The 24,268-nt window shown below is 33.0% G+C and overlaps 4 protein-coding genes across 6 annotated transcripts; 3 read left to right on the top strand and 1 right to left on the bottom strand.

Moving 5' to 3' along the window:
- The first annotated feature begins 2,344 nt into the window (after positions 1–2,344).
- On the top strand, positions 2,345–7,631 carry LOC105792890 (kinesin-like protein KIN-13B). 2 transcript variants are annotated; one of them, XM_052620328.1, is made up of 12 exons: positions 2,345–2,541; positions 2,662–2,916; positions 3,088–3,276; positions 4,082–4,189; positions 4,875–4,952; positions 5,364–5,449; positions 5,529–5,684; positions 5,770–6,072; positions 6,168–6,386; positions 6,453–6,798; positions 6,887–6,952; positions 7,036–7,631. In XM_052620328.1, the coding sequence occupies exons 1-12, from the start codon at positions 2,425–2,427 to the stop codon at positions 7,210–7,212; spliced, it is 2,100 nt and encodes a 699-aa protein (XP_052476288.1). In that variant the 5' UTR covers positions 2,345–2,424; the 3' UTR covers positions 7,213–7,631. The 2 variants fall into 2 exon arrangements, with proteins under 2 accessions (XP_052476288.1, XP_052476286.1); XM_052620326.1 differs by having other exon boundaries at positions 2,346–2,556.
- Positions 7,632–8,795: 1,164 nt separating this feature from the next.
- Positions 8,796–10,071, top strand: LOC105792891 (heat stress transcription factor C-1). The gene is made up of 2 exons (XM_012621732.2): positions 8,796–9,056; positions 9,147–10,071. The coding sequence occupies exons 1-2, from the start codon at positions 8,844–8,846 to the stop codon at positions 9,915–9,917; spliced, it is 984 nt and encodes a 327-aa protein (XP_012477186.1). The 5' UTR covers positions 8,796–8,843; the 3' UTR covers positions 9,918–10,071.
- Positions 10,072–14,456: 4,385 nt separating this feature from the next.
- On the top strand, positions 14,457–19,051 carry LOC105792893 (proline-rich receptor-like protein kinase PERK1). Its single transcript, XM_012621734.2, has 8 exons — positions 14,457–15,147; positions 15,480–16,031; positions 16,602–16,688; positions 16,773–16,843; positions 17,230–17,306; positions 17,567–17,708; positions 17,830–17,991; positions 18,305–19,051. Exons 1-8 carry the CDS (start codon positions 14,457–14,459, stop codon positions 18,623–18,625), a joined length of 2,103 nt encoding a protein of 700 aa, XP_012477188.1. The 3' UTR covers positions 18,626–19,051.
- Positions 19,052–19,272: 221 nt separating this feature from the next.
- Positions 19,273–24,268, bottom strand: LOC105792892 (subtilisin-like protease SBT6.1). Of its 2 annotated transcripts, XM_012621733.2 has the most exons (10): positions 23,570–24,268; positions 23,350–23,478; positions 23,101–23,253; positions 22,719–22,835; positions 22,056–22,240; positions 21,547–21,810; positions 20,372–21,443; positions 19,804–20,286; positions 19,654–19,714; positions 19,273–19,515 (listed from the first exon to the last, which is right to left on the bottom strand). In XM_012621733.2, the coding sequence occupies exons 1-10, from the start codon at positions 24,104–24,106 to the stop codon at positions 19,427–19,429; spliced, it is 3,090 nt and encodes a 1,029-aa protein (XP_012477187.1). In that variant the 5' UTR covers positions 24,107–24,268; the 3' UTR covers positions 19,273–19,426. The 2 variants fall into 2 exon arrangements, with proteins under 2 accessions (XP_012477187.1, XP_052491026.1); XM_052635066.1 differs by lacking the exons at positions 23,350–23,478; positions 23,570–24,268 and having other exon boundaries at positions 22,719–22,845; positions 23,101–23,117.

A 24,268-nucleotide genomic window follows, 5' to 3' on the forward strand; every position in this document is an offset into this window, starting at 1 on the left:
TAGTTAATAGATTTAACGACTACCATTTGAATTCGAAAAGTATAAGAACTAAAACCAATCAAATTGAAGAACAGATACTCAATCCACAACTTACACATGGTACGAGATTAATAATAGAATTTTACCTAACGTATTTAACTGCTACCGTTTGGTTTAAGATTGAGATTTCAACATGCGAAAAGTACAAGAAAAAAAAATCATGATTACCGGAATCGGACTAGATTGGTTAGCTAATCTGGTTTAACCGAGAACTGATGGTCCAATTGATTAAACCAATATTATAAAATCGAAATAATTAACCGGTGCAAAACTGATTGAATCGGTAAAAACTCAGTTGAGCATGATAAAAAACCTTTAATATTATTATTTATTTATGTTTATTTTTCTTTTTGTTCTGAGTTTCTTGAATTTTATGAAAAATTTCAACCCTCTAACTGGTTCCATGAATGATCCAGTTCTTACAGCATTGATTAAAATGATGCAAACCACAATATAATGACCAAATTCAAAACATATCCATAAACACATATACTAATTACATAATTTAACTAAAAATGGTAGGAAAGGTATCAAAATCAAATTAATCCATAATAAAATTATTAATCTAAAAAATAATAATGTAGGTAGCGTAGAATGAAATACTTGGTCAGCATTTCATTTAATATGATGTTATAGTGGGGGATATACAAAGAACAATCTCATGTCGGTTAAGGACGTGAGCAGCAACAACCCCGCTTTGACATTCTACTTGCCAACCCTATTCCCCCAGACGCAAAATTCCCTACTACCCAATAATAATAAGCTAGGACCACGCGCTGATTCTTTGAGTGTGGTCCACCGTTCTTCACTTTCACAAAAATTCTGAACTTGATTCTTAAATTTTTTCCATGGTAGTCCCGAAACTTGGTAATCTTTTTAATTTAGTCCATTAAGCGCAATAACGTTATATTTGAGATTGCGACATGTCATTATTTAAAATTTAAAAATATATAAATCTTTAAATTCTTAAAAATTTTGAAATATAAATAATTAAAAAAATTCATATTCTGATGTAGCATAATCTAGAGTATCGCATTATCATACTTTAACGAATTCCAAATTTGGGATGAATGTGGACAAAAAAATTCAAAAATCAATGCGAGAAAATTTGCTAAGTTTAATGACTAAATATTATTTTATCTCTATCTACAAGCATTAGTAATAAACGTTTGAATCTAATGCTTATTGTATCTGACATGTTATTTGTAGAGAAAACGAAGACTTTTAAGTAATGGGAGAACCATTCCATGATCCTACCATTAGCATTTTATGACTCTATCATTGTCTATAAAATTTAGTGGAGTCACATTCTATCACATCTAAGTAGTACACTTTGTGATTCTAATGTTAGCATCCTATGACCTTATTGTCAACCTTGCATAGGACACCCGTCTTTGGGTCCACACCAAGTTCACCGTTTATATTAATGTACTCCATCTCAAAAAAAGGGCCTAAACAACTTTTATATTATTGGAATTCTGCCCAAATACCTCCACAACTCTCTTAGTACACTCCTAACTATCATTAGAGGGTCCTTACACTTCATATAAAAGTTAAGTATCTAGGAAGCGTCTTGAAACATAAACTCTAATCGACTTACAAAGCAGAGAAGCGCACCCCACTTAGAGGTGTAATTGAGCCAAGCTGAACACGATAAGTGACAAGTTTGATCGAACACCAATTCTAAACTCGAGCTCAGGTCTAGGCATAATCGAGCTACTTAAGCTCTATTAAAGTTGCTTATCAAATTTTGTAGTCAAGCTTGTATTCAAGCTCAATAAGCTTGTTCGAATTTAAGCTCAAACTTAAGCATACTTAAACTCTTTTTATACAATTAAAAATAAAATTTCATAATATAAAAATAAATTAAAATAAAAAATTCGATTAAACTCGTGAATTATTCAAATCAAGTATTATAATACTCAAATTCAACTCAATTAATAGTTTCACCTACTCAAATTTAACGAGATAATTATCAAAATCTAATTTAAAATTTTTTAATCAAATTGCTTTCTACAACTAATGACTCATTTACAGTCAGCTTAATCCATAAAAAGGAAAAAGACAAAAACCGCCTAAGCAAATCTAAGTCGCATTACACGTAGACTCGTCATTTGTCCTTTCCTTTCGCGTGTTTTACACGAGCCACTCCTTCCCGCGAAACGCCTACGTTTAACAAAAGAAAAAAAAAATCATTCGAACTGAATTTTTCAAATATAATTCTCGTCGCAGTTTATAACTTTATATATATATATATATATATAAACTGATAACGATATTATACCAACTACTTGTATATATTCCTATTTTCTTTTGGTTTTTTCTATTGTAAACAAATTCCTCTAAACCTTGCAAAAAGATTCTTTTTACGACCGGCGAGTGAGAATGAACGTCGTAGGAAGACGGATCGGAAAACATAATTCGACGGCGCACCACCAACGACAACACTCCGATGACTTCATCCGCTCTGCGTTTAACGGAAAATGTCTTCAGTCTTCCGATGTCCGTTCTTCTCAGGTTCTTTTTTCCACACTTTCGATCGCATTTACAGTTGGCATTTCGTGTAACGGCGTTGTGATTGTTTTATTATTTTTATTTATTTTTGTTTTGCTGTTTGGATAGGAGTTCGAGATTTATGGCGGGAAAAGAGTGAGCAAGAAGTCACCGGAGCCGGCGGCACTGCCGATTTCTTCTAGATCGTTTAGCTTGAGGATGAATGGTGATAAATCCGTGTCGCCGGAGCCAGCGGCGGCGGCACCGCCTATTTCTTCTAGATCGATGAGTTTGAGGATGAACGGTGATAAATACGTGGCGTACAGTGAGCTCAGCCCCAGCTTAATGGATTTGTATTCATTTGATACTGTGCTACTTCCTGAGGTTTTACTCTTTTCTTCAATTAGATTACCATCTTTTCCTGTTTTGTTAATCCATAGCTTTTACTTAAACTGTATTTTAGTTAAAATATATAATAATTTTGTTCTTCGGTGATGTTTGATCTGATCTTCTGTAAATATATAGTAATTATGTTTTTTTTTTCCTGAGTTACAGGCTTATAACATATATGAAGGATACGGGCTTCATAAATCTGCTCAAGGTAAAAGTTTTAATGATTTCGAACCGTATCAATCGACCGACAGATTTTCAAACAGAGCACGAGGAATGGCTGAGAATAACGTTCTAAAAAGCATCTCTGTAGATAAAGAAAGAGCTAACAATGTTGCAAAGATTAAAGTTGTGGTACGTTAATTGAATGCTCCCTTTTGTTTTCTTTATTGCATGGTAAATATTAAATCGGTTTATCGAATTGATGAAGGATGAATTCATAAATTTTAGAAATTGAATTATAATTTTTATAAAATTAAAATATAATTTTATATTGTATTAATATATAATTTTATTATTTTTAGGTACTAAATAAAAATTTTAATTTTAAAAGTTTAAAGTACAATTATCATGTATTAGAGAATGAAAAGACAATTTTTCTATTTTTTGATTGATGGGTTGTGACAAGAAATAAAATGAAATTGTGGAGTTTGAAAACGTGAGTGCTCAGCTTTTAGTGATTACCTGAACTAAAGTTAAAAGGCTATTGAATTTGGCATACTGAATCATGGCTTGTGCATGCTAACAGCCTTAAGAAGATAATCTTGCAGTTTGAGTTTTTTATTATCTCAATTTAATATTTAAGTTTAGTTTCAAACTTAATTTTAATATTTAAGTTTTTCAATTTAATATTTGAGGGTTTTTTGTCTCATGTAAATATTTAAGTTTAAGATAAATATTTGCTTTGACATTTGAAAATTTTATTTCATATAAGTTTAGCATAAATGTTTATTTTAACATATGAGCTTTTTAGTTAATGTATCAAACAATTATTCCATGATATCATTCTGTTTAAGTACCAAATTAAATATTAAAATCAAATTTATGTATTAAATTTAATATTATAATTAAACTTGTGTACAAAATTAAACATTAAAATTAAATTTAGATACCAAATTATATACTAAGTTGAAAAAGCTAATGATAACTTCCAATGCAGGTGCGCAAGAGACCATTGAATAAAAAGGAAGTGGCAAAGAAAGAAGAAGATATTATTACTATACTGTCAAATTCCAATGCACTAACAGTTCACGAGAAAAAGCTAAAGGTGAGTAGCTGGCAGGGCTTCTCTTTTTTCCGACAGTTGGGTGTTATGAATTATGATGTTCATGTTTGGATTTATTTTTGATGCTATGGCATTTTTAAGAAGACTACTTGTTTAAAATTGGAAATTAAGGAAGTTAATTTCTCTTTGCTTTGATTTCATGGAAAACCCAAATTGACTTCTTATATGAAAGCCGCAGTTGCTATGGCATTTTCAAGAGATTTCTTGTTTAAAATTGGAAACAAAGTTAATTGCTCTTTGTTTTAGCTTCCATGGAAAATTCAAATTGACTTATTATTTGAAAGCCTCGCTAACTCATGATAATCTCTACCAGCTGTAACACTTACATCTTCCATGAATATAACTTTTAGCCCCTAAAATCAACAATTGAATTCATTTGGTACTTGAACTTGACAATTATATTCATTTTGATCTTTGAGCTTGGATTTTATCAAGTTTTGATGATGTGGCATAGTCACAAAATGCTACATCATTAAACTTTTATATTTGTCAAATTCAGAAACCAAAATAAATCTAGTCCCAAGTTTAGGTACTAAAGTGGAAAAAAATTATAGGTACCAAAGTAGACCTAATTACCAAGTTAAGGACTAAAAGTTATATTAACCATTAATTATATGAGTGAGAAGCAGTATTTTTATATGAGATCTAATTATTGATGACCCTGCAGGTTGACCTGACAGAATATGTTGAAAAGCATGAGTTTCTTTTTGATGCTGTGCTGAATGAAGATGTTAGCAATGAGAAGGTGAATATATCCAAGATCTGAATAACTTTTTAATGGGTTAAAGTACTTGATAAGTCCCTGTATTATAGAGATTCAATTAAATTAGTCCCTCTATAATTAAATGGATAAATTTTGTCCGTATAGGATTAAAAAAATTAAATAAGTCCAAATTGTAACAGAGTCAAAGTTTACCGTATAAAAGATGTCTTGAAAATTATTTTTTAATTACAGTTTAATTCCAAACAAAATATTTTAAGAATTTTTTAAACAATAAATGTTAGCTCTATTTCAAATTGGCCTAATTTGATTCTTTTAATAGTACAAGGACTAATTTGATCAAGTCTCTATAATAGAGGGACCCCTCAAGTGCATTCACCCTTTTTTTAATATGCCATTTAGCTAGTTGCACAAGTTCATTCTCCATTGTTCTAGGTGTATTCCGAGAGTGTTGAGCCGATAGTTCCACTAATTTTCAATCGAACAAAAGCTACTTGTTTTGCATATGGCCAAACAGGCAAGTACCTATCTTAAATTTGAAAGTCATGCTATTGCAAATGAACTTTAGTTGAATATGTTTTTGTTTCTGGGTACAGGAAGTGGAAAGACGTATACTATGCAACCACTGCCTCTAAAAGCATCACAAGATATATTAAGATTAATGTATCATTCATATAGGAACCAAGGTTTCCAACTCTTTGTTAGTTTCTTCGAGATATATGGCGGGAAAGTCTTCGATCTCCTTAATGATCGGAGGTAAGTTATGTTTATACGTATTCAGAACCGTAGATAAATTGTCCTATAGTTCATAATTCACTGATTAGAATTATACATTTTGCAGAAAACTTTTCATGAGAGAAGATGGTAAACAACAGGTATGTATTGTAGGTTTGCAAGAGTACAAGGTATTAGATGTTGAAACGATCAAAGAGTTAATCGAGAGAGGTAATGCGACTAGAAGTACCGGCACCACGGGAGCGAACGAAGAATCCTCGAGGTCGCATGCAATTCTTCAGCTTGCCATCAAGAGATCAGCTGATGGGAGTGAAAAGAAACCGGCTAAACTTGTGGGGAAGCTTTCTTTTATCGACCTTGCTGGAAGCGAGCGCGGTGCTGATACGACTGATAACGACAAACAGACGAGGTATAAAATGTTTTTGCATATGCAATAGCCACGGAACTGTAACATAGATGTATTAACAATCTGAATTTTTTTTTTTTTTTTTTGTATTTCTGCAGAATGGAAGGAGCTGAAATTAATAAAAGTTTACTTGCTTTAAAAGAATGCATTAGAGCTCTTGATAATGATCACGGACACATTCCTTTCAGAGGAAGTAAGCTGACTGAAGTTCTTAGAGATTCATTTGTTGGCGACTCGCGTACCGTTATGATATCATGTATTTCACCAAGCTCAGGGTCGTGTGAACATACCTTGAATACACTCAGATATGCTGATCGGTATGTGGTTCTGTAACTAATGTCGAATTGTAGAACTGAATAATGACGCAGATACTTGCATTGCAGGGTGAAGAGCCTATCGAAAGGGAACAATGCCGCCAAGAAGGATTCGCTATCTTCATCTTCGAATCTTCGGGACTCGACTGCATTGCCCTTGGCTTCATCTTTACCGACTGATTCCTTTGAGGACATTATACCTGATAACAAACCTCGATGGTCTGACCGGATTGAAAGAGATACGTCTCCTTTTAAAGTCGACCGTGTTCCTAGTGGAAGGGTAGAAGGAAATGTGTCCGTAGCATATCCGGATTATTACATGGGTCAGAAAAGTGGTCTGAACAGAATGGCCGAGGATAATTTGGATCACTCTGAGGAGACTAATTCAGATGATGATCTAAATGCCCTGCTGAAGGTACCATCAATCGATCCGATCATCTGATTTATCTTTCCTAATTGTATATATTTCCGAAATTAAATTCGTTTCATTTATTTATTACTAGGAAGAGGAAGACCTCGTATCCGCTCATCGAAGGCAAGTGGAGCACACAATAGAGATTGTTCGAGAGGTAAATGGCTATATTGCTCTGACTCTTCATTCGTAGCGAAACTCAAACCCGAGTCCAGATGAGTAACTTTGTTATGCTTACAGGAGATGAATCTGCTAGTTGAAGCTGACCAACCAGGCAATCAGTTGGATAACTATATCTCTAAATTAAGTGCCATTCTTTCACAGAAGGCTGCAGGCATTTTACAATTGCAGAACCGATTGGCTCGGTTCCAAAAGCGTTTAAACGAATACAACGTTTTAATATCTTCCGGCATTTGATTTAACCGGCCAAAAAATGGGCTCGTGAAATTCACTGATGCATTTGTGGAGCTCAACTGGAACCAATTCGGCGTGGATTCGGCCCGACATTGATGACCTCACAATACCTTATCAGAGTGGATGATGACTGGGACGAGTTGAATCTTTGTTTCTGACTCCATTTTTTATGCTTCAAGTTAAACAACTGGTGTAATATCTTGATTTACATATATACACACATACATGTAAGTACACTATTGAAATATGTAAAATTTTCTGCAGCAGAAACACCTTGTTTTGTGTTTTCAAGCTTCTCCTTGCATAACATTATATGACATTTTCGTTTTGCTTGAAGTGTTTGTATTCGACATTTATGTTGAACTATGTATATTTGGATATGAATGTGAAATATTTATGTCAAGCATTTGATTATTAGCACACTCGTATTTGAGTCCGTGTATAATGAGTAATATTAGATTTCATTTGTTTAACTGTTCGGGGAAAAATATATGGTAATTTTGGACACAATATGGATAGTTTTGATTTTCGACATTGACAGTTAAATCAAATTGGATCTTAAGTATTATTTTTTACTCGTCGATGGTTTTAATTTATAGTATCGATCGTCAAATCGTTACTTAGAGCTCACTAGTCAGACTTTTTAAATAAAAAACTTAACCGTCCAATAACTTAAATATTTTTTTTTGAATTGTTCAATGATTTAAATGAAAATTTTTAAATAATTCAATAATTATTTTATAAATTTTTAAAGTTAAGTGCGTAAAACATAAATTTATTAATAATTTTGTGACATCGACTATAGTTTATCCAATTGTTTATAATCTTTAGCCAGCCCAAGTTAGCTCAAATGCGTTAGAACAAACTCCCAATACTCGCAGAAGGAGAGCATATTCGAATGTACTTTGAAAATATCCAAACTCCATTTTAGAACATGAGTGTATCAAAATATGATAAAAACGAAGCTACGTGAATCTTATGTGTTGCCACTCTTAAAAGAATATTATGCCTCTTCTTTAATAAAAAATTATTTTAAAAATATATATATATATATTTATAAAAAAATTATATTTGATGTATTAGGAATTAGATAACAATAAATTATTTAAAAATTATCTCAACAGTTAAATTAAAATTTTAGATATTATTCATTGAAGTAAATATTTAATAATTTTAATATATGGTGGATAGTTCATCCAAATAAATAACACGGAAAATTTTTGATTAAAATACTTATTTATTTTTAAATACATAATTTTCATTATTAATAAAATATGTAAACATGAAGAGTTGAAATGTATTTTTTAATACATAAATATTTTAATAAGAATAATTAATAATATTATTCAGAGTGTAAACTAATCACAATAATCCAAATTTAGGATAAATTAAAAAGTTATCAAATTAACGTGAACCGAAGATTTAGAGATCAAATTGAAAAAATAATTAAACTTAAGGACGAAATATTATTTTATCCTTTAAAATCAATTCGATTATCAAATTTAATAAAATATATTTCTAATTTTCCATTCAATCAATTTGGTCCAATCTTTTTGTCAAGTAATATTTATTCGAGCCAAGATACTCCTCTCCTCACTGAAAAAAAAAAAAGCTAACAGCTTTCATGTTTGATTATGGAAGCTGCTAACTGTAACGACGTCGTTCCGCCCTTCGTCGCTAAAACTTACCAGATGGTCAACGATCCGGCGACCGACGATCTTATCACCTGGGGCAAAACTAACAACAGTTTCATAGTCATCGACCCTTTAGATTTCTCTCACAAGATTTTGCCTTTTTACTTCAAACATAGCAATTTTACTAGCTTCATTCGCCAGCTTAATACTTATGTAAGTTTCAAATTTCAATTCAATGTGTGTGTGTGCGTGTGTGTATTTGAAATGGTTTAAAGATGTTTATGATTTGTGGTTGATGATTAGGGTTTTAGGAAGGTGGATTCAGATAAGTGGGAATTTGCGAATGAATGGTTTCTTCGAGGTCAAAAGCATTTGTTGAAGAACGTGGTGAGGAGAAAAACCGGGGGAAATCGATGCGTGCGGTTGAAGAAAGGTGAGGTTTTAGATGGCGGCAGTGACGGCGACGGTTACGACGACGGTGAAATTGTGATGGAGATAGCGAGGATGAAAGAGGAGCAGAAATGGTTGGAAGAAGAGTTGAAAGGGATGAACGAGCGATTGGAGACGACGGAGCGGCGGCCAAAGCAGATGGTGGCGTTTCTTCGCCAGGTCGTCGAGGATCCTGGTTTCGTTTTGTGTTTGGTGCTCGAAAAGCAGCGGAGTAGGCGAATTATGTTGGAGAAACGGCGGTTGAAGGTGGTGCCGCCACTGGCGGTTTCGAATAATTCGGTGAAATATGAAGGTGAAGGATGGCATGCTGAATTGACTTCGTCTTCGTCATCGCCATCGCCGTCTCCGGAAGACTCCATGGTGGTGTTGGAGCGTAGAGATATTGTAGGACAAGTAATGAACAACGGTTGCGGTACGATAACAAGCCAATCGCCGGTGGTGGTGCCGCCGGTGAATGGAAACAGCACGGCGGTGTTTTCATCGGGGATGAGTAGTTTAGTAGGGTATGGTGATGGGAATGGGCAATTGCGTTATTTAGGAGATATGGCGGAGGTGGCCGGAGGGACGATGGAGGCGCGTGTTTCACTGCCTTATCCATTTTCACTATTTGGCGGTGGCTTTTAGTTTTCCGTTTGTTTGCTTCACATGAAATATCTTCTTTTTTTCTCATTGAGTTTTTTTTTTTAATTTTAGATTTTTCATTTCTTTTCCTAATCACTGTAATGAATTTAGTACTAAATTTTATAAGATTTAATTTATATTATTAAATTATTTGACATTACTTATTTTATTTTGAAATATTTTCATTATTTACTTATTATATTTAAAATTTTTGTTGAAAGTTTTATATCAAATAAGAAAATATGATTATGGAACATAATTAAGAAAATTAAATGTGTTTAGTGATATTGATTAAGATGATATATGAAATAGAACTAAATAAAGAATATTAAATATAATTTTCTTTAGTTAAATTTTGCATATAAATTATGAATTTTGGTCGTAATTGTTTTTTATTCATGTATTTTTAATTTTAAAATTTCAATCTAGATAAAATTTAATAAATTTTACTGTTTTTAAAATATGATATGAAAATCACATCATCACATGTGCAATGCCTTATTAATTTGTTATTTCTACGTGTTATTCATAAAAAGTCAATTAATAGTGTTATTTGTGCCAATTTTAAATTTTCAAAATTTTAAAAATATAAGAATTAAGAACGATTTAATTGAAGCAAGACTAATAGTAGAATTCATCCAAATGGATGAAACTTTAAATTTTGAACAGTATAGGGATTAAAATTGACTAATTCGAAAATAAATTTGACCAAATTAAAGTATATGGATTAAATTCACAATTTACTCAGAGTACAAGGACTGATAATAGAATTTGACAAATTTCCTTTGAATTTGATAATTAATAATTTATAATCCCTTTTGATGTGCTATTTTTGATGGATCCTAACTCTTGTTATTGGGAAAATAGCATAAATGTACTTTTAGTTTTAACTTCCAACGTCTTTCGGCACAAACTATGAACATATTAACCAATAACAAGGTGTTGTGTGGGTTCAATGCCATATACTTCTCCTTTCTAGAAATTATACATACTATGTGTCGAAACCATTTTTTTTGAACAAAAATTTAGTTGTCGACTCTATGTATACTTGAATAAAATAAATATTTTTTTTTGCCACTTAATTATAAAAAGTTACAAAATGATCATTCAACTATTCAGTTTTTTCATTTTTTCTTCACTAACTGACTAATGTAAAAATGAAAACATCTAAAAATCCAACATAATTGGGTGATCAAAAAATACAAACTTAAATAGTTGAATGATAAAAAAAAAATCAATTTTTGCTTGATGCCACAAAATCTCTACCAAACTGGTGATTGCACAAGATGTTGGCACGTGGTATCTAATTCAGTTTTTAAAAAATATAATACATATCACATATATAATGAATTGCCATCTAACACGATAGATGATAGTCTGAAAGTTATCTTAAATATTTTGAAAGTTACCTTATAAAAAATTACACCGTTAAAAATTAGTTAGGCTGATGGAATATTCAAATGTGACGTGTGCCTCATTTTAATATATAAGAACTAGTTTTAACCGTAGAAATAGATAAACTTTAAAAAAATAATCATTTTACTCTTTAATATCAAATACAACAACTAATTTACTATTTTTAAATAAAATAGTTTTCTAAATAAAATAGACAAAATATACCCTAAAACTTGAATAAAGGTATCAAATTATTATATTAAAATAGTGATAGTTCCATATGGGTTTCCATACCCTTATCATAAGCATCGAGCCAGCCAAATTATTCCTTCAATATGCCCTATGCCCATCATTCAATACACGTTCAAAATTATTCATAAAAATTATTTTAAAATATGTAATTTATATATATTATACAAATAAAATACCTATCATATAAAGTGAAAATTTATATATATATAATTATATGGTCAATTTATGATTTTACTCCTTTTAAAGAATTTAAATTTATAATATGGTTAGTTGGTGTTAAAGTCAATATGTCTATATCAAGACGGGCTTAAACTATGGTTAACATGTAAATTTATAATTGATTGAATATGTTAATTATAATTATTATGTTTTTCTCTAATTTTAAATTTAAGATTTATGGTTTAGGATTTAAGATTTATATTGGGTTTTGAATTTTGAGTTTAATTTTAAGTTTAAATAAAGTTTTTAGTGTTTATCTTTAAATCTTTCACTACTGCTTGTGCATGTAAAATTTAGTAATTTTACTTTCTAGATTTTAAAATATAGATCCAAATGCTAACACCGTTAAAATTATTTTATTAAATTTATTGGTGTGAGATTTTAAATAAAATAAATACTCATTCGATCGTCATGTAATAGAAACATAGCATTTTATGCATTTGAATTTAACAGAAAATTTAATGGTGTTAACAATAGGACTTGCGTTTTAAATTCAAAAATAGAAGAATTATTCCTAGAAATAAAAGTCCGAGGGCTAAATTTATAAATACACAAATAGTATAGGAACTTTAAGCACACTTTAACCTTAAATATTCATCGGTTAAAATATGCCTTAAGTCTCTATACTCCTCACAAAATTGGATTTTAGTCCCTTTACTTTTATTTCTAAGAATTTAGTCTCTCTACTTTCAGATTTCAGATTTCAAATTTCAAGTCTAATTATTAATATTGTTAATTTTTTGTTAACTTTGTTGGTGTGACATTTTGAAATAAAAAATACTCAACCTGGTAGCCATGTAACTAAGAAATGACTCTATAATAAATGTGAATTTTAAAAAATAATTTTAATGTGTTAACAGTTAAACTTAAATTTTGAAATCTGAAAAGTAAAATGATTAAATTCCTAGAGATGGAAGTATAAGGACTAAATTTCAAATTTACAAGAGAAAAGGGAGTTATGACAAATTTTAACCATATTCATTTCTATTCATTTTCTTTGTACTTTAAAGTGGGGACCACATAATCTAACTCTTCACTCGCTGGCGCGTGTTAAAAACACGAGCAAGTGGGAAGTGGGTAACGACACGCGTAAGATTCCAATGCTTAAACTTTGAGCAGGCTGGCGAGACCATCAAGTTGACACGTTGAGCCCATCACTGCCGTAGGCCCCACCACGTGTCATCCAGATGGCCTTGGTGAGTAAGATAAATGCCATGGGGTCTAAAACTCAGGAACATACCAAATATGTGTCAAATTTTAAATTCATCATTCAAGTCTTCCTCGTGTACTAAAAGTATTAATATTGTATTAATCAAATCCAAATTACTAATATAATTAATACGCATATTTTTACAATTTAATTTATGTATTTTAAATATGTTCGATCTCAAAATTTGAACTAACATTTAATGAATAAGTTACTAACTAATTTGATAAAAAGACCGATTGATATAATATTAATACTTTAATAACTCAATTAAAATGTTTGAGAGTTCGGAGATATTATTTGATACACATGTGATGTAGTTTTAAATTTCACATATAATATATTTCTTATTTATATATTTGTATTTCAAAATATCAATCAGGGACCTCTTCTGAATTACAATTTATTTATTATTTTGTTTTTGAATGCAAATAAAACTTTATTTCAAACCCATTAAAATTTAATATGAGGAAAAAAAGTGGGTTTTATGTGTTTTGAAGTCATTTTAATCTTATGCCAAAAACTAGATGATAATAATGAGAAAAAAAAGAAGATAATTACTTCAATTTGGAACATATCTGATTCGTAAAGATAACTATGAAAAAGTAATAAAGGTATAAATTCATAATTAATTAATTGATTATACCTTTTATTTTCTTCAAAATTTCATTAAATAGAAAGATTTCCAAATTAGACAGCATAAAATAAAATATTTTAATACAATTTTTCAAAAAGTAAAATTACTTTTATTTTTAAATATTATAAATTCTATGTTTTTAGATTTTAAAAATAACGGTTAACACAATTAAAATTCTTCTATTAGATTAATCACTTGATAGACGTTATATAATAAAAATATTATTATTTTATAGTAAAATATTTGGTTCATCGACTAAAAAATTCTACAAATAAGATTAAGAGATTGACGAGTGTCTAAAACATCCAATGACAATGTACTAAATATTTTCCTATAAAATAATAATTAAATAAAAAAGACATTTGACATCATATTAAATTCGCTTGTAGAGTTTTTTACTTCACCAACTGTAAACGAAATAAGTATTTTTTAATTTAAAAATTAAATTATTAATTAATATGTTATTTTTATTATATGTGAATACTTTTTCAAAATGTCGTACCTTAAAGAAGAAATTAAAAGAAGCTTCTAAGAGAGCCGAAAAAAAGCTGTTCCCAAAATCTAGGAACTAATAAATAGCCTTTCGTCCTAAATTCGAAAGTCCGCGATATTACGTAACATTTTATATTATAATTTTATTCGAAATACTATTTTCGAGGGTAATTATATTTATAAATTTTTATTATAATTATAATCAGATTATTTTCTACTTTTTCTAATATTTATCTTTAAGTATTTATCTAAATAACTTTTTTTAACCAATAACCCAATAAGGATTTTACTTCATTTTAAGAGTTCTTACTTTTTACATTTTTCAGTTTCCTATAGAGCAATGTCATCGCCAGCACCGGCATCGGCACCAGCAGCGTTACCACCAACGATCAATGCTACATCGCCATCACCACAACCATCGACCTCCGAAGCTCCGCCTCCAACTAGCACTCCCTCCAAAACGCCACTCACCCCATATCCACAGCCTCCAGTAGTAACCCCTTCTGCTGCTCCGTCTTCAACCACTGCTCCTCCTCCCTTCGCGTCATCTCCTTCGCCGTCGTTCCCCACTACCCTTCCGTCACCAGTCACCACTTTCCCCCCGCTATTATCCACCAACCCTTCCTCTCCGCTTCCATTCACCACTTTTCCTCCACCATCATCCACCACCAACCCTTCCCTTCCGCCACCAGCCACCACTTTTCCTCCGCCACCATCCTCCAATATTATTTACCCTCCACACCCTTCTACACGGCAACCAACCCCGAGAAGTTCATCCAACACTCCATTGCTACCACCACCACCACCGCCTACATGGACTTCAACGACTGCATATCCTCTGCCGCCGCCATCTCATTCCAGAGGTGGAGTGCCGACGATGCTGGTATTGGGGATAACAATAGGGGGGATAGCCATATTATTGGTTTTGAGTTTGTTATTTACTCTTATATCTTCTAAAAAGAGAAAAAGAACAAGAAAAAGAAGAGATGAAGAAAGTTACTACACACCTCCTCCATCTCCTAGGCCCAAAGGTTAATTATTCTTTTTCTTCCATATATCTCAATTTTTGTTGAAAATTTAGACTAAATTTATAGAGTAAAAATATCTCGTTTAAAATGCATGAAAAATGTATCGTGCATCATCTTGATTTATTATTAATGAAACTCTTAAAGAGATGGGTAACAACTTCATCAATAAAACATGTTTAGTTGACTAAATTTTTGTTAAGTGTTTCATTTTGTTGATATTTTATCTTGTGTTTCGTACCATACATTGAATTATATACATTAATCTAGTTATTGCAAGCATGAAAAAGAATTGATGTCATATAACTTATTTTATGTCATTTATTTATATATTTTAGATGATACTCATGGTGGTCAACATAATCAAGGGCAACAAAATCCACCAGATCCAGAACCCATTCCTCCACAGTCTCCACCACGGAAATCTCCGTCCCCGGAACACTCTTCGACATCTTTAATACCATTGCTTCCGCCGCCTCCACCACCTTTTACGTGCAACTTTGGAGGTTTCGACACTGATATAGATTCAATTCCAGAAAACCCATTCCTACCGACCGCACCTAAAATTGCATTAAGTTTCTCAAACAGAATGTTTACCTACGAGGAACTAGCAAAGGCAACAAATGGCTTCTCCGATTCCAACCTTATAGGACAAGGTGGTTTCGGGTACGTTTATCGAGGAACATTCGTCGACGGGAAAGAAGTGGCGGTGAAGCAACTGAAGGTCGAAAGCAGGCAAGGGGAGAGAGAATTTAAAGCGGAAGTTGAGATCATTAGCCGCCTTCATCATAAACATCTTGTCTCGTTGGTTGGATATTGTATATCCGAGACAACGAGGATGCTTGTTTATGAGTTTGTTCCAAACAACACTTTGGAGTTTCACTTGCATGGTAAGATCGTCTTTTCATTAAGTGTTCAAAGTTTTAGTAACATAGAAGAATTAAATATACTATGTTGTATGTAGATACCTTATATTCAATACTCATACTTACACTTCTCGAAATGGGTTAATTAGGTTAGTTTTAGATCAAGTTAACTAAATTTTGGGTGTTAACTAAAATTTTAAAATTTAGGAGTTTAGTGAGAAATTCTTTTAATATAGTTTAATTATTTTTAAAAAATTAAAAGATATAATAAAAATTTTCAAAATTTTGAGTAGCTTAGTTAAATTTTTTTAAAAATTTCAAAGGAAAAATAAAAATTTTCCCATAATTTTGGGAGCGCCAAGGTCCCCTTGGTCACCATTATGTTCCTCTCCTATTAGGTCCTAAAATTTTCAAATCATTTCTAGATTCGAATCAATTTATGTTTTTTTTGTGATTGGATATTCGAATTTTCAAGTTGATTTTCTGAACTTGAAAAATTTTGAGTTTATTTACTTTTATAGGTAAGTCACATCCTAAAACGGGTCAGTTTTTTTTTTTCATCAGCTGAAATGATATGAGAATGGTGATTTGCAGGAGAGGGACGACCTATCATGGATTGGTCAACTCGAATGAAAATTGCTTTAGGATCTGCAAAAGGACTAGCATATCTTCATGAAGATTGTAGGTTCTTTTTTACTCTTTAGATTTTTAAGGTTTCAATATCTCTTAATTTATGTTAAAAATTATCAAATATTAATTTTCCAGGTCATCCAAAGATCATCCATCGTGATATTAAAGCAGCTAATATTCTTTTGGATTTCAATTTCGAAGCTAAGGTAATTATTTTTCATTTTATTTTATTTTTTTGAAATTTCTAAATATTCAAGACAAATAGCAAGGTAAACGCATGCCCTCAAGCTGTTCGAGAAAAATCCTGCTTATTTAATTAACCATCTGTGTTTCTTTTTACTTGTTAATTATTGGCATTAATTGGTAAGATAAAAGATAGTTTATTTTTTAACATTCGAGTTTTACATGTAAAATTATAATAAGTGCGGTTTTAATGCGTATGTCAAGAACGAATTCTTTTCAATTCTTCATTCATTATGCTCTATATTAATTTAAATCTACATTATAATTATTGAGGCATATATTTAAATCCGTATTCAAATTCATTCCCAGATTTCAATACGAATAATATAGAGAAAATTTGTGTTTTCAGGTTGCTGATTTTGGACTAGCTAAGTTTTCATATGATGTCAACACTCATGTCTCTACCAGAGTGATGGGTACTTTTGGGTAAGATTTGTTTCTTGGTGTGTATATATATATTTATGTTTGTGAACTAAGAACTTTTGTCCACTAATTTTTTTTATCTATGTTGTTTTGATTTTTCTTTTTTCCTTTAAGATATTCGTATTCTACATTCATATCTGACACATATTCAAATATGAATATAAAAATATAACCTTTCAAATGATCGTCTAAATATATATATATACTTGAATTTAACGCTCCATTTGAATAACATACGTTTCCATCCACTATTAACTCTTTAGGTATTTGGCTCCTGAGTATGCTTCAAGCGGAAAACTCACGGATAAATCAGATGTTTTCTCGTTCGGGGTTATGATTTTGGAATTAATTACCGGACATAAACCAGTTAGCTCTTCTTACAAAGACGACGGCTTAGCCGATTGGGTTAAGTTCTTATTTTCTCTTTTTCATCCCTCTTCATGAACTAATTGCATATACCGAGATTCAAATTCTTAAATCAACTTAGAATCATTATTAAGTGAAACGTACAATTTGGGATTTACAGGCTAGACCTTTGCTCACAAAAGCTTTAGATGATGGGAGCTTCGACTGTTTCGCTGATCCAAAATTAGGAAAGGAATATGACCACAATGAGATGGTTCGTATGGTTGCTTGTGCTGCTGCTTGTGTTCAACTTTCAGCTCGAGATCGACCACGAATGAGCCAGGTAAATTTGGGTTCGGGTCAATTTTAAATTTGTGTCACATGTTAAATTTAAATTATTTCAAGTTTCGAGTTCTCAGTATAAAATCATTCAAATTTAGGATGTTTTTAGCCAATTGAGTCATTGCATGTTTAAATCATTTCGGATCTTTGTCATTTTGGTTTTCAATTGTTTTGATATTAGGTACAGCCAATCGGAATTCAGGTTGAATTCGAGTTAGATAGCTTTAGGTCATTAATCTTTTATTTGATTCGAGTCAAGAAACTCTAATACGAAAAGATAATTGGACTCTGACCCGAAACTTTTAACCAAGCAGATAACCCGAGCTTTAGAAGGTGATGTATCGATGTCCGATCTTAACGACAGCGCAAGTCCCGAACATAGCAATATCCACAGCTCTCATGAAAACTCAGACATCGATACAAGCCAGCACAACGAAGACACGGAAGGGTCCAAGAGAATGGTGTTGGACTCTCAAGGATACGGTGCTAGTGGCGAGTACGGTGAACCAAGCACCGAATACGGTTCTAACCCTTTCGGCTCTATCAATGAAAGTTGCTCGAATCAACCAGGAAACGAAACCCTTTCTAGCTCGAGCAATGAGAGATCAGACCAGCCAGGAAACGGAAGCGGTTAGGATGAAGAAGAACAGCTAAAGGTGTAGCTCAAATTTCAATCTCTTTTATAATGCCTCATTTTTTTTGTAAAGTTCCCATTGGCATGCTTTTGAATGAGACAACACAAATTTTCATTTAATTTGATTTTGTATTTATTAGAGAGACACAAGAAAACAATGGATACGCTTTGGTTGATTCTTTTATTTGTTTCAAAATTTGGATCTATCTTTGATTTGACACATCATATTATCACTATGTATATGTATGGATGCATGTATGTGTATCTATACACAAATATACAAATATATAGGTTAAAGTATTGGGAGGTCCTATGTTATAGTGACCGGATCAAATTAGTCCCTCTATTATTAAATGGATCAATTTAATTCCTATACTATTGAAAAGAATCAAGTCCAAAATGTAACAAAACTAACATTTATTATATAAAAATTGTCTTGAAAATTGTTTTTTCCAATTGCAGTTCCATTCCAAATAAATTCATTTACAGAACTATAAAACCTTAAAAATATTAACTTTGTTAAACAATAAATGATAATTTTTAAACAGTTAATGTTAACTCTATTTCAGTTTAGCCTTATTAGAGGGACTAATTTGATCAGTTCCCTATAATAAAGGGGTCTCTCAGGTATATTCACCCAAATATATATGAATAATGAAACTTGCTACTAATTCTGCATGTACGATTTCAAGGTTAAACTTGTGTGGTGCTTGCTGCTATCAAAACTTTCAAAAGGTGTAACAGTACAGATAGAAAATTAGTGAAAAGAGAAACTAACTTCGAAAAAAGTCTTATCCTTCAACTATAGATTGGCTAACCGACCTGACATTGATCTCCTTCGCCTCCTTCGTTTTTGTCGAATCCGCCATATGCTGAAGAATAGTACAAAGCCTGAAGAACAACAGATATATATATATATTTTTGGTGAAAAGAACAACAGAGATATTAATCAAATACAAGGCCAAAAATGCAAAGAAGATTTACATCAACATCTATATATGTGTGTGTCTATAAAAGGTGTTCACCAACCTGTAATTGCGATAACTGCAGGTACAAGCCACTGACTAGCAACTAGTTCAGGCACATCGAGCTGCCAAAACAAGAGGTAAGTTTTATCGGTCTTCGGGCTCAAGATATAAAAAGAATGAATCGGTTTAGACAAAGTATTATGCTTCTTACCTCACCCAAGTACCTGTTTCCGAAATAATCGCCCTTATTTTTCTCTGTAAACTTGGGACGCCGAGAATTTGATGTATCGATAGTGGAATTTAAGCCTCGTCCTAAATCAATAACATCATAGCCAGGTAGTTTTCTGTTTCTTCCCCTAATGTGTAAATTGTATCCTTTAGTTCCCCACACTTCGAATCTAGAGTCAGTCCGACAGATTAAATCCTTTCCAAGGACAGCAGAATACATGGAGAAATTTACATCGGTTCTTCGTGATGATAAGTGGTTGTCATCTTCATACAATGGCATATCTTGCTTAACAGACTTGGAGAAAAGCACAGGATCTTTAATATTTGAACCTGTGAAATCTAGTATTTTTCTTAGAAGCCGGTAGCAATTGGTAACCATATGGCTGCTGTCTAAGCAGTTTGAGTCTCCATATACAGCAATGCGACCTTCACCGACTTCTAGCAGGCCAAGGATAGGTGAGTCTACCTGCATATGCCAAGAGATCACATAATTTTCACTGTTAAAAGTCACGTATGCTGAAATTATTAAAAGACTATAGATGTTTAATCACCTTGTTCATGCCGGAATTCAGCAACAAATTTTGAGTGGCCCCACTTTCCGAGCTATCCAAAAAAGGAAAGCTATGTACATAACCACCTCTTGGGAACCTTACTATATCTGTTCCAGATGCATATCGACTCTGTTCATCGTCAATAGAAAAATCACCATTCAGAATCTTATCCCCAAAAGCTATCCCAAATGGAGCCAAAAGATCATTTAATGCTGGGATATTTGCACCTCCGGTCACCGGTGTCCACCAACTCCTCGTGTTGTCATCAAAAAATCTCATTTTGACCATTGTGTCCACATTATACCACTCAGCGAAAACAGCCAAACCCAAACCAGTATTAATGACATCATCCCTGAGCTTTTCAATCTCTTCTTGGAAGTATTCATCCTCAAGATCAACCATCAAAAGAGTTCCGTATTGGCTAGCATCGAAACATGTAAGAGGAGAACCAAGTGTCTCAATATAATAGCCAGCATCTCGTAACATGTTGAACATAATGTGAAAATTTGTATGTAGGTGATCCCCATGCCAATCAAGAATGTCATTCCGTACATCCAATGAGTCTCTTGGAATATATCCAGGAGGATATTTAATACTGTGAAATTGGTCCCATAAAACCCGTTTTGATCGTGGTGGAGTTGGAACCACATTCAATTTCAACTTAAGAACGCAAGTACTAGTTCGAACATCCCTCTCCCCTTGGGCTGGCGGAGAATGTACTCTAACAGTTACATTGCCCTCAATCACTCCGGAAAAATGTGCACCTTCTTCCTTAATTTGCATGTGAAGTGCTAAGTAACCTGTCCAAGGCCAGATGACTTCCGAATAAGTAAAGCGAATACTTAAAAGATTCCCTTCCTCGTTTGAAGGATGCCATATCGGTGGACTATGAACATAGCCAATGACACCCATCCCATTCAGAACAGTAGCATTGAATATCACAGGCATCGCACCAGCATAAAGTGGTTGCAGACAAAAGGGCCAGGAATACGGACAATCTGTATAATCAAGAACACTAGGAAATATGCTTGCTCGAGGTTGGTAACTCTTAAGGATTTCATATGATTCTAATCTGACAAAGAAATAAACTTAATCAATTATTAACATACTAAATAGATCTAAAAGGAAAATTCTGAATGTTATAAGGAAGAAGCACCGAGATCAGGTGAACCTACAGATCTACTCTCCCTGCACCCTGTTCATACATGTTCGGACCAGCGAGCTTAGCGGCGCCCTCAACTAGTGCTTGTTTCATGCTGGCAGGATTCATAATTTCCTTCCGTTTGTTCTCAGGAATGATACTAACAAGCAGGCATACCACACCAGCAACCACAGGGCTTGCCACACTAGTGCCGGATAGGCTTTTACATCCGGTACTGATCTTAGATCCCATAATTTCCCGTCCATATGCCACAACATCTGGTTTGACACGACCATAACTGCAAAGGGAATTAACCAAGTTAAATCTTCATGCGTTATTCAGCACACTTTCTTCAAATGAAAAACAGATTGTGGGCTGGAAAAGTTATTGCATAAAAATAAGGAGTACTACATATTCATGACCAAAAAGGAGGAAAAAAAAAAGTGACATAAATAGTATAAACTTATTTAGAGGTTCAAAACCAAGTAGGATAAGTACAAAAATACAAAATATGTAACACTTTATACTAGAAGGATATGATACCCATGAGGAATCTCCCAAGTACTCATGCCACGTGACGAAAATGAGGCTATGTGATCACTATAATCGATGCCACCAACACCAATAACGTCACTTTGGTCAGCTGGATTGTTTAAAGTTCCATAAAGTGGCCCATCATTTCCAATGGCTGATACCATAATAATATTATTGGCTGTTATTTCCCAAACCTGGAGAACCATAAAGCAGCAAACATTAACCGAAAAGGGCTTGGCTACATGTTATTAAAAAGAAAAAAGGAACGTATGCAAAAGTGTACGCGTGCATAATATTTCAAGTTCACCACCAAAGTGGGTAACATCACAAGTGATCCTCATTAAGAAATTAATGTCCAAAGAAGACAAACAGTTCAAAATGTACTAAAATCTATGAAGAGAAACTCAACTCACTAATTAGAATGATCAATTCACGATTCATGGAATTTAGGAGAGGTCATAGAAGTTTATGGAGAAAATTCAACGAACTCCAATAAAGAAATAAATCATTATGAATGAAGCATTTCCATATGCTACCAAAGTCTTAAGGGCAAAGTTGAAAAGTCCAAATCGACAAAACAGACTAAAACAGACATTTTTATTCACAATTTCTTGGTTGTGAAACGAAAATATCAAATGACGGTTGACACGTAACATGCCAAAGGGAGTCTACCTTCTCTACAAATGGGAGATCCAAGTAATCAGGTCCACCTATGCTCAAGTTTAACACATCCATGTCGGTTGCAATAGCATAGTTGAAAGCATCAAGGAACCATGATGTATATGATACCTGCAATAAGCTGAGGACAAAATTCTCATAATCTAACTAAACTTTATATCATAAATCAAATGTCAAAACAAAGAAACCTCAGGGTATACTGCATTAAACATAAAAATCCTTCATTATCTTGCCTATCAATATTTATTTCTCAGTTAAAATATATTCTAATTCTAGTATTCTAGTAAAAGAAAGGGTCTGATTTATAAAGGCCAAGGAACAACTTCCAATGACAATACAAAAAATGAAGAAAATTTCTAATACCAACAAGCGTTACCTGCGCATCCGTGAAAACACGAAACGCATAAATCTCGGTATCAGGTGCAAAACCAAGACACTCAGCATCTTCACCGGCGATAACACCGGCCACAAATGTTCCGTGTCCAAGATTATCATTCAAAGTATCTTCGTTAGTCCAATTAGTACGTTCCTGAAAAGAGTTTGCTCCCATAAGTGAGAATTAAAGTTCCCCATTGAAAAGCCACTATGTATATACAAACACATATACATATATAAATACACACACCTTAATGTTTCGAAAATGAGGGTGATCAGCACGAATTCCAGTATCGAAAATAGCCATTTTGACTTTAGCACCAGTGTACCCTTTTCGCCAAAGAGCATCAGCTCCGAATAAGGAAGTAACTTGAGACCTCTGCAACATCAAATACAAGTAATTCCACAACTTCTTTATTTAAATTCTAAAAAAAAAAGGAATAGAATAGAAAAAACTTTGGGTAATTTACCTGCGACAAAAGATGGCGACTCCAATTAATCGACGAATTACTTAAACCCGAAACATGGCAATGTTTTTCTTCACTAAACGACATCGAAGTAAAAATCTTTCCGGGTCGTTTTCGTCCATTCTCAAAAGCACCACCACCAGCCCCAAGCAGACCCCTGTTATAGCTTAAATCAACGTTGACATCTTTAACGAATCCCAGCCTCTCGATTTCCTCAATCAAGGCTTCTTTCACTGAACCCTCGATCGAAACCAGCCCAAAATCGGTCGGGAACTTAGCTGCCACGTTGCGTCTTTCGATCCATTCCCACCCGTCGGATCGAAGGTTGGATTCCAAGTAAGAACGATGATCGGATGCCGGTTTATACTCAGTGAACCGGATTATGTAGTTGTTACGGACGGTTAGGTTGTTGGATCCGTAATGGGTTAGGGTTTGTTTACGTGTCGGGTTGAAGAGGGGTTTGAAATGGAAGAGGGAAACGGAGAGAAAGATAACGAATAAGGCGGATTTGAGAGGAAATGGAAGTTGAATTATGATCATGATGAAGATGATGGTGATAGGCCGTTAATGGTGGATTAATTTGGCGGGAAAATCCCTTCATAGAAGAAAGGGGAAAGGCCTTTTCTTTTTCGGCCTTCACTTTGAATCTTCAGATTCCGACAACCTCGACTGTCTAAAAACGGAGAACACGAAGGAACTTTT

Source organism: Gossypium raimondii, chromosome 8 (genome assembly GCF_025698545.1).
Source record: "Gossypium raimondii isolate GPD5lz chromosome 8, ASM2569854v1, whole genome shotgun sequence".
Taxonomy (NCBI): Eukaryota; Viridiplantae; Streptophyta; class Magnoliopsida; order Malvales; family Malvaceae; genus Gossypium; species Gossypium raimondii.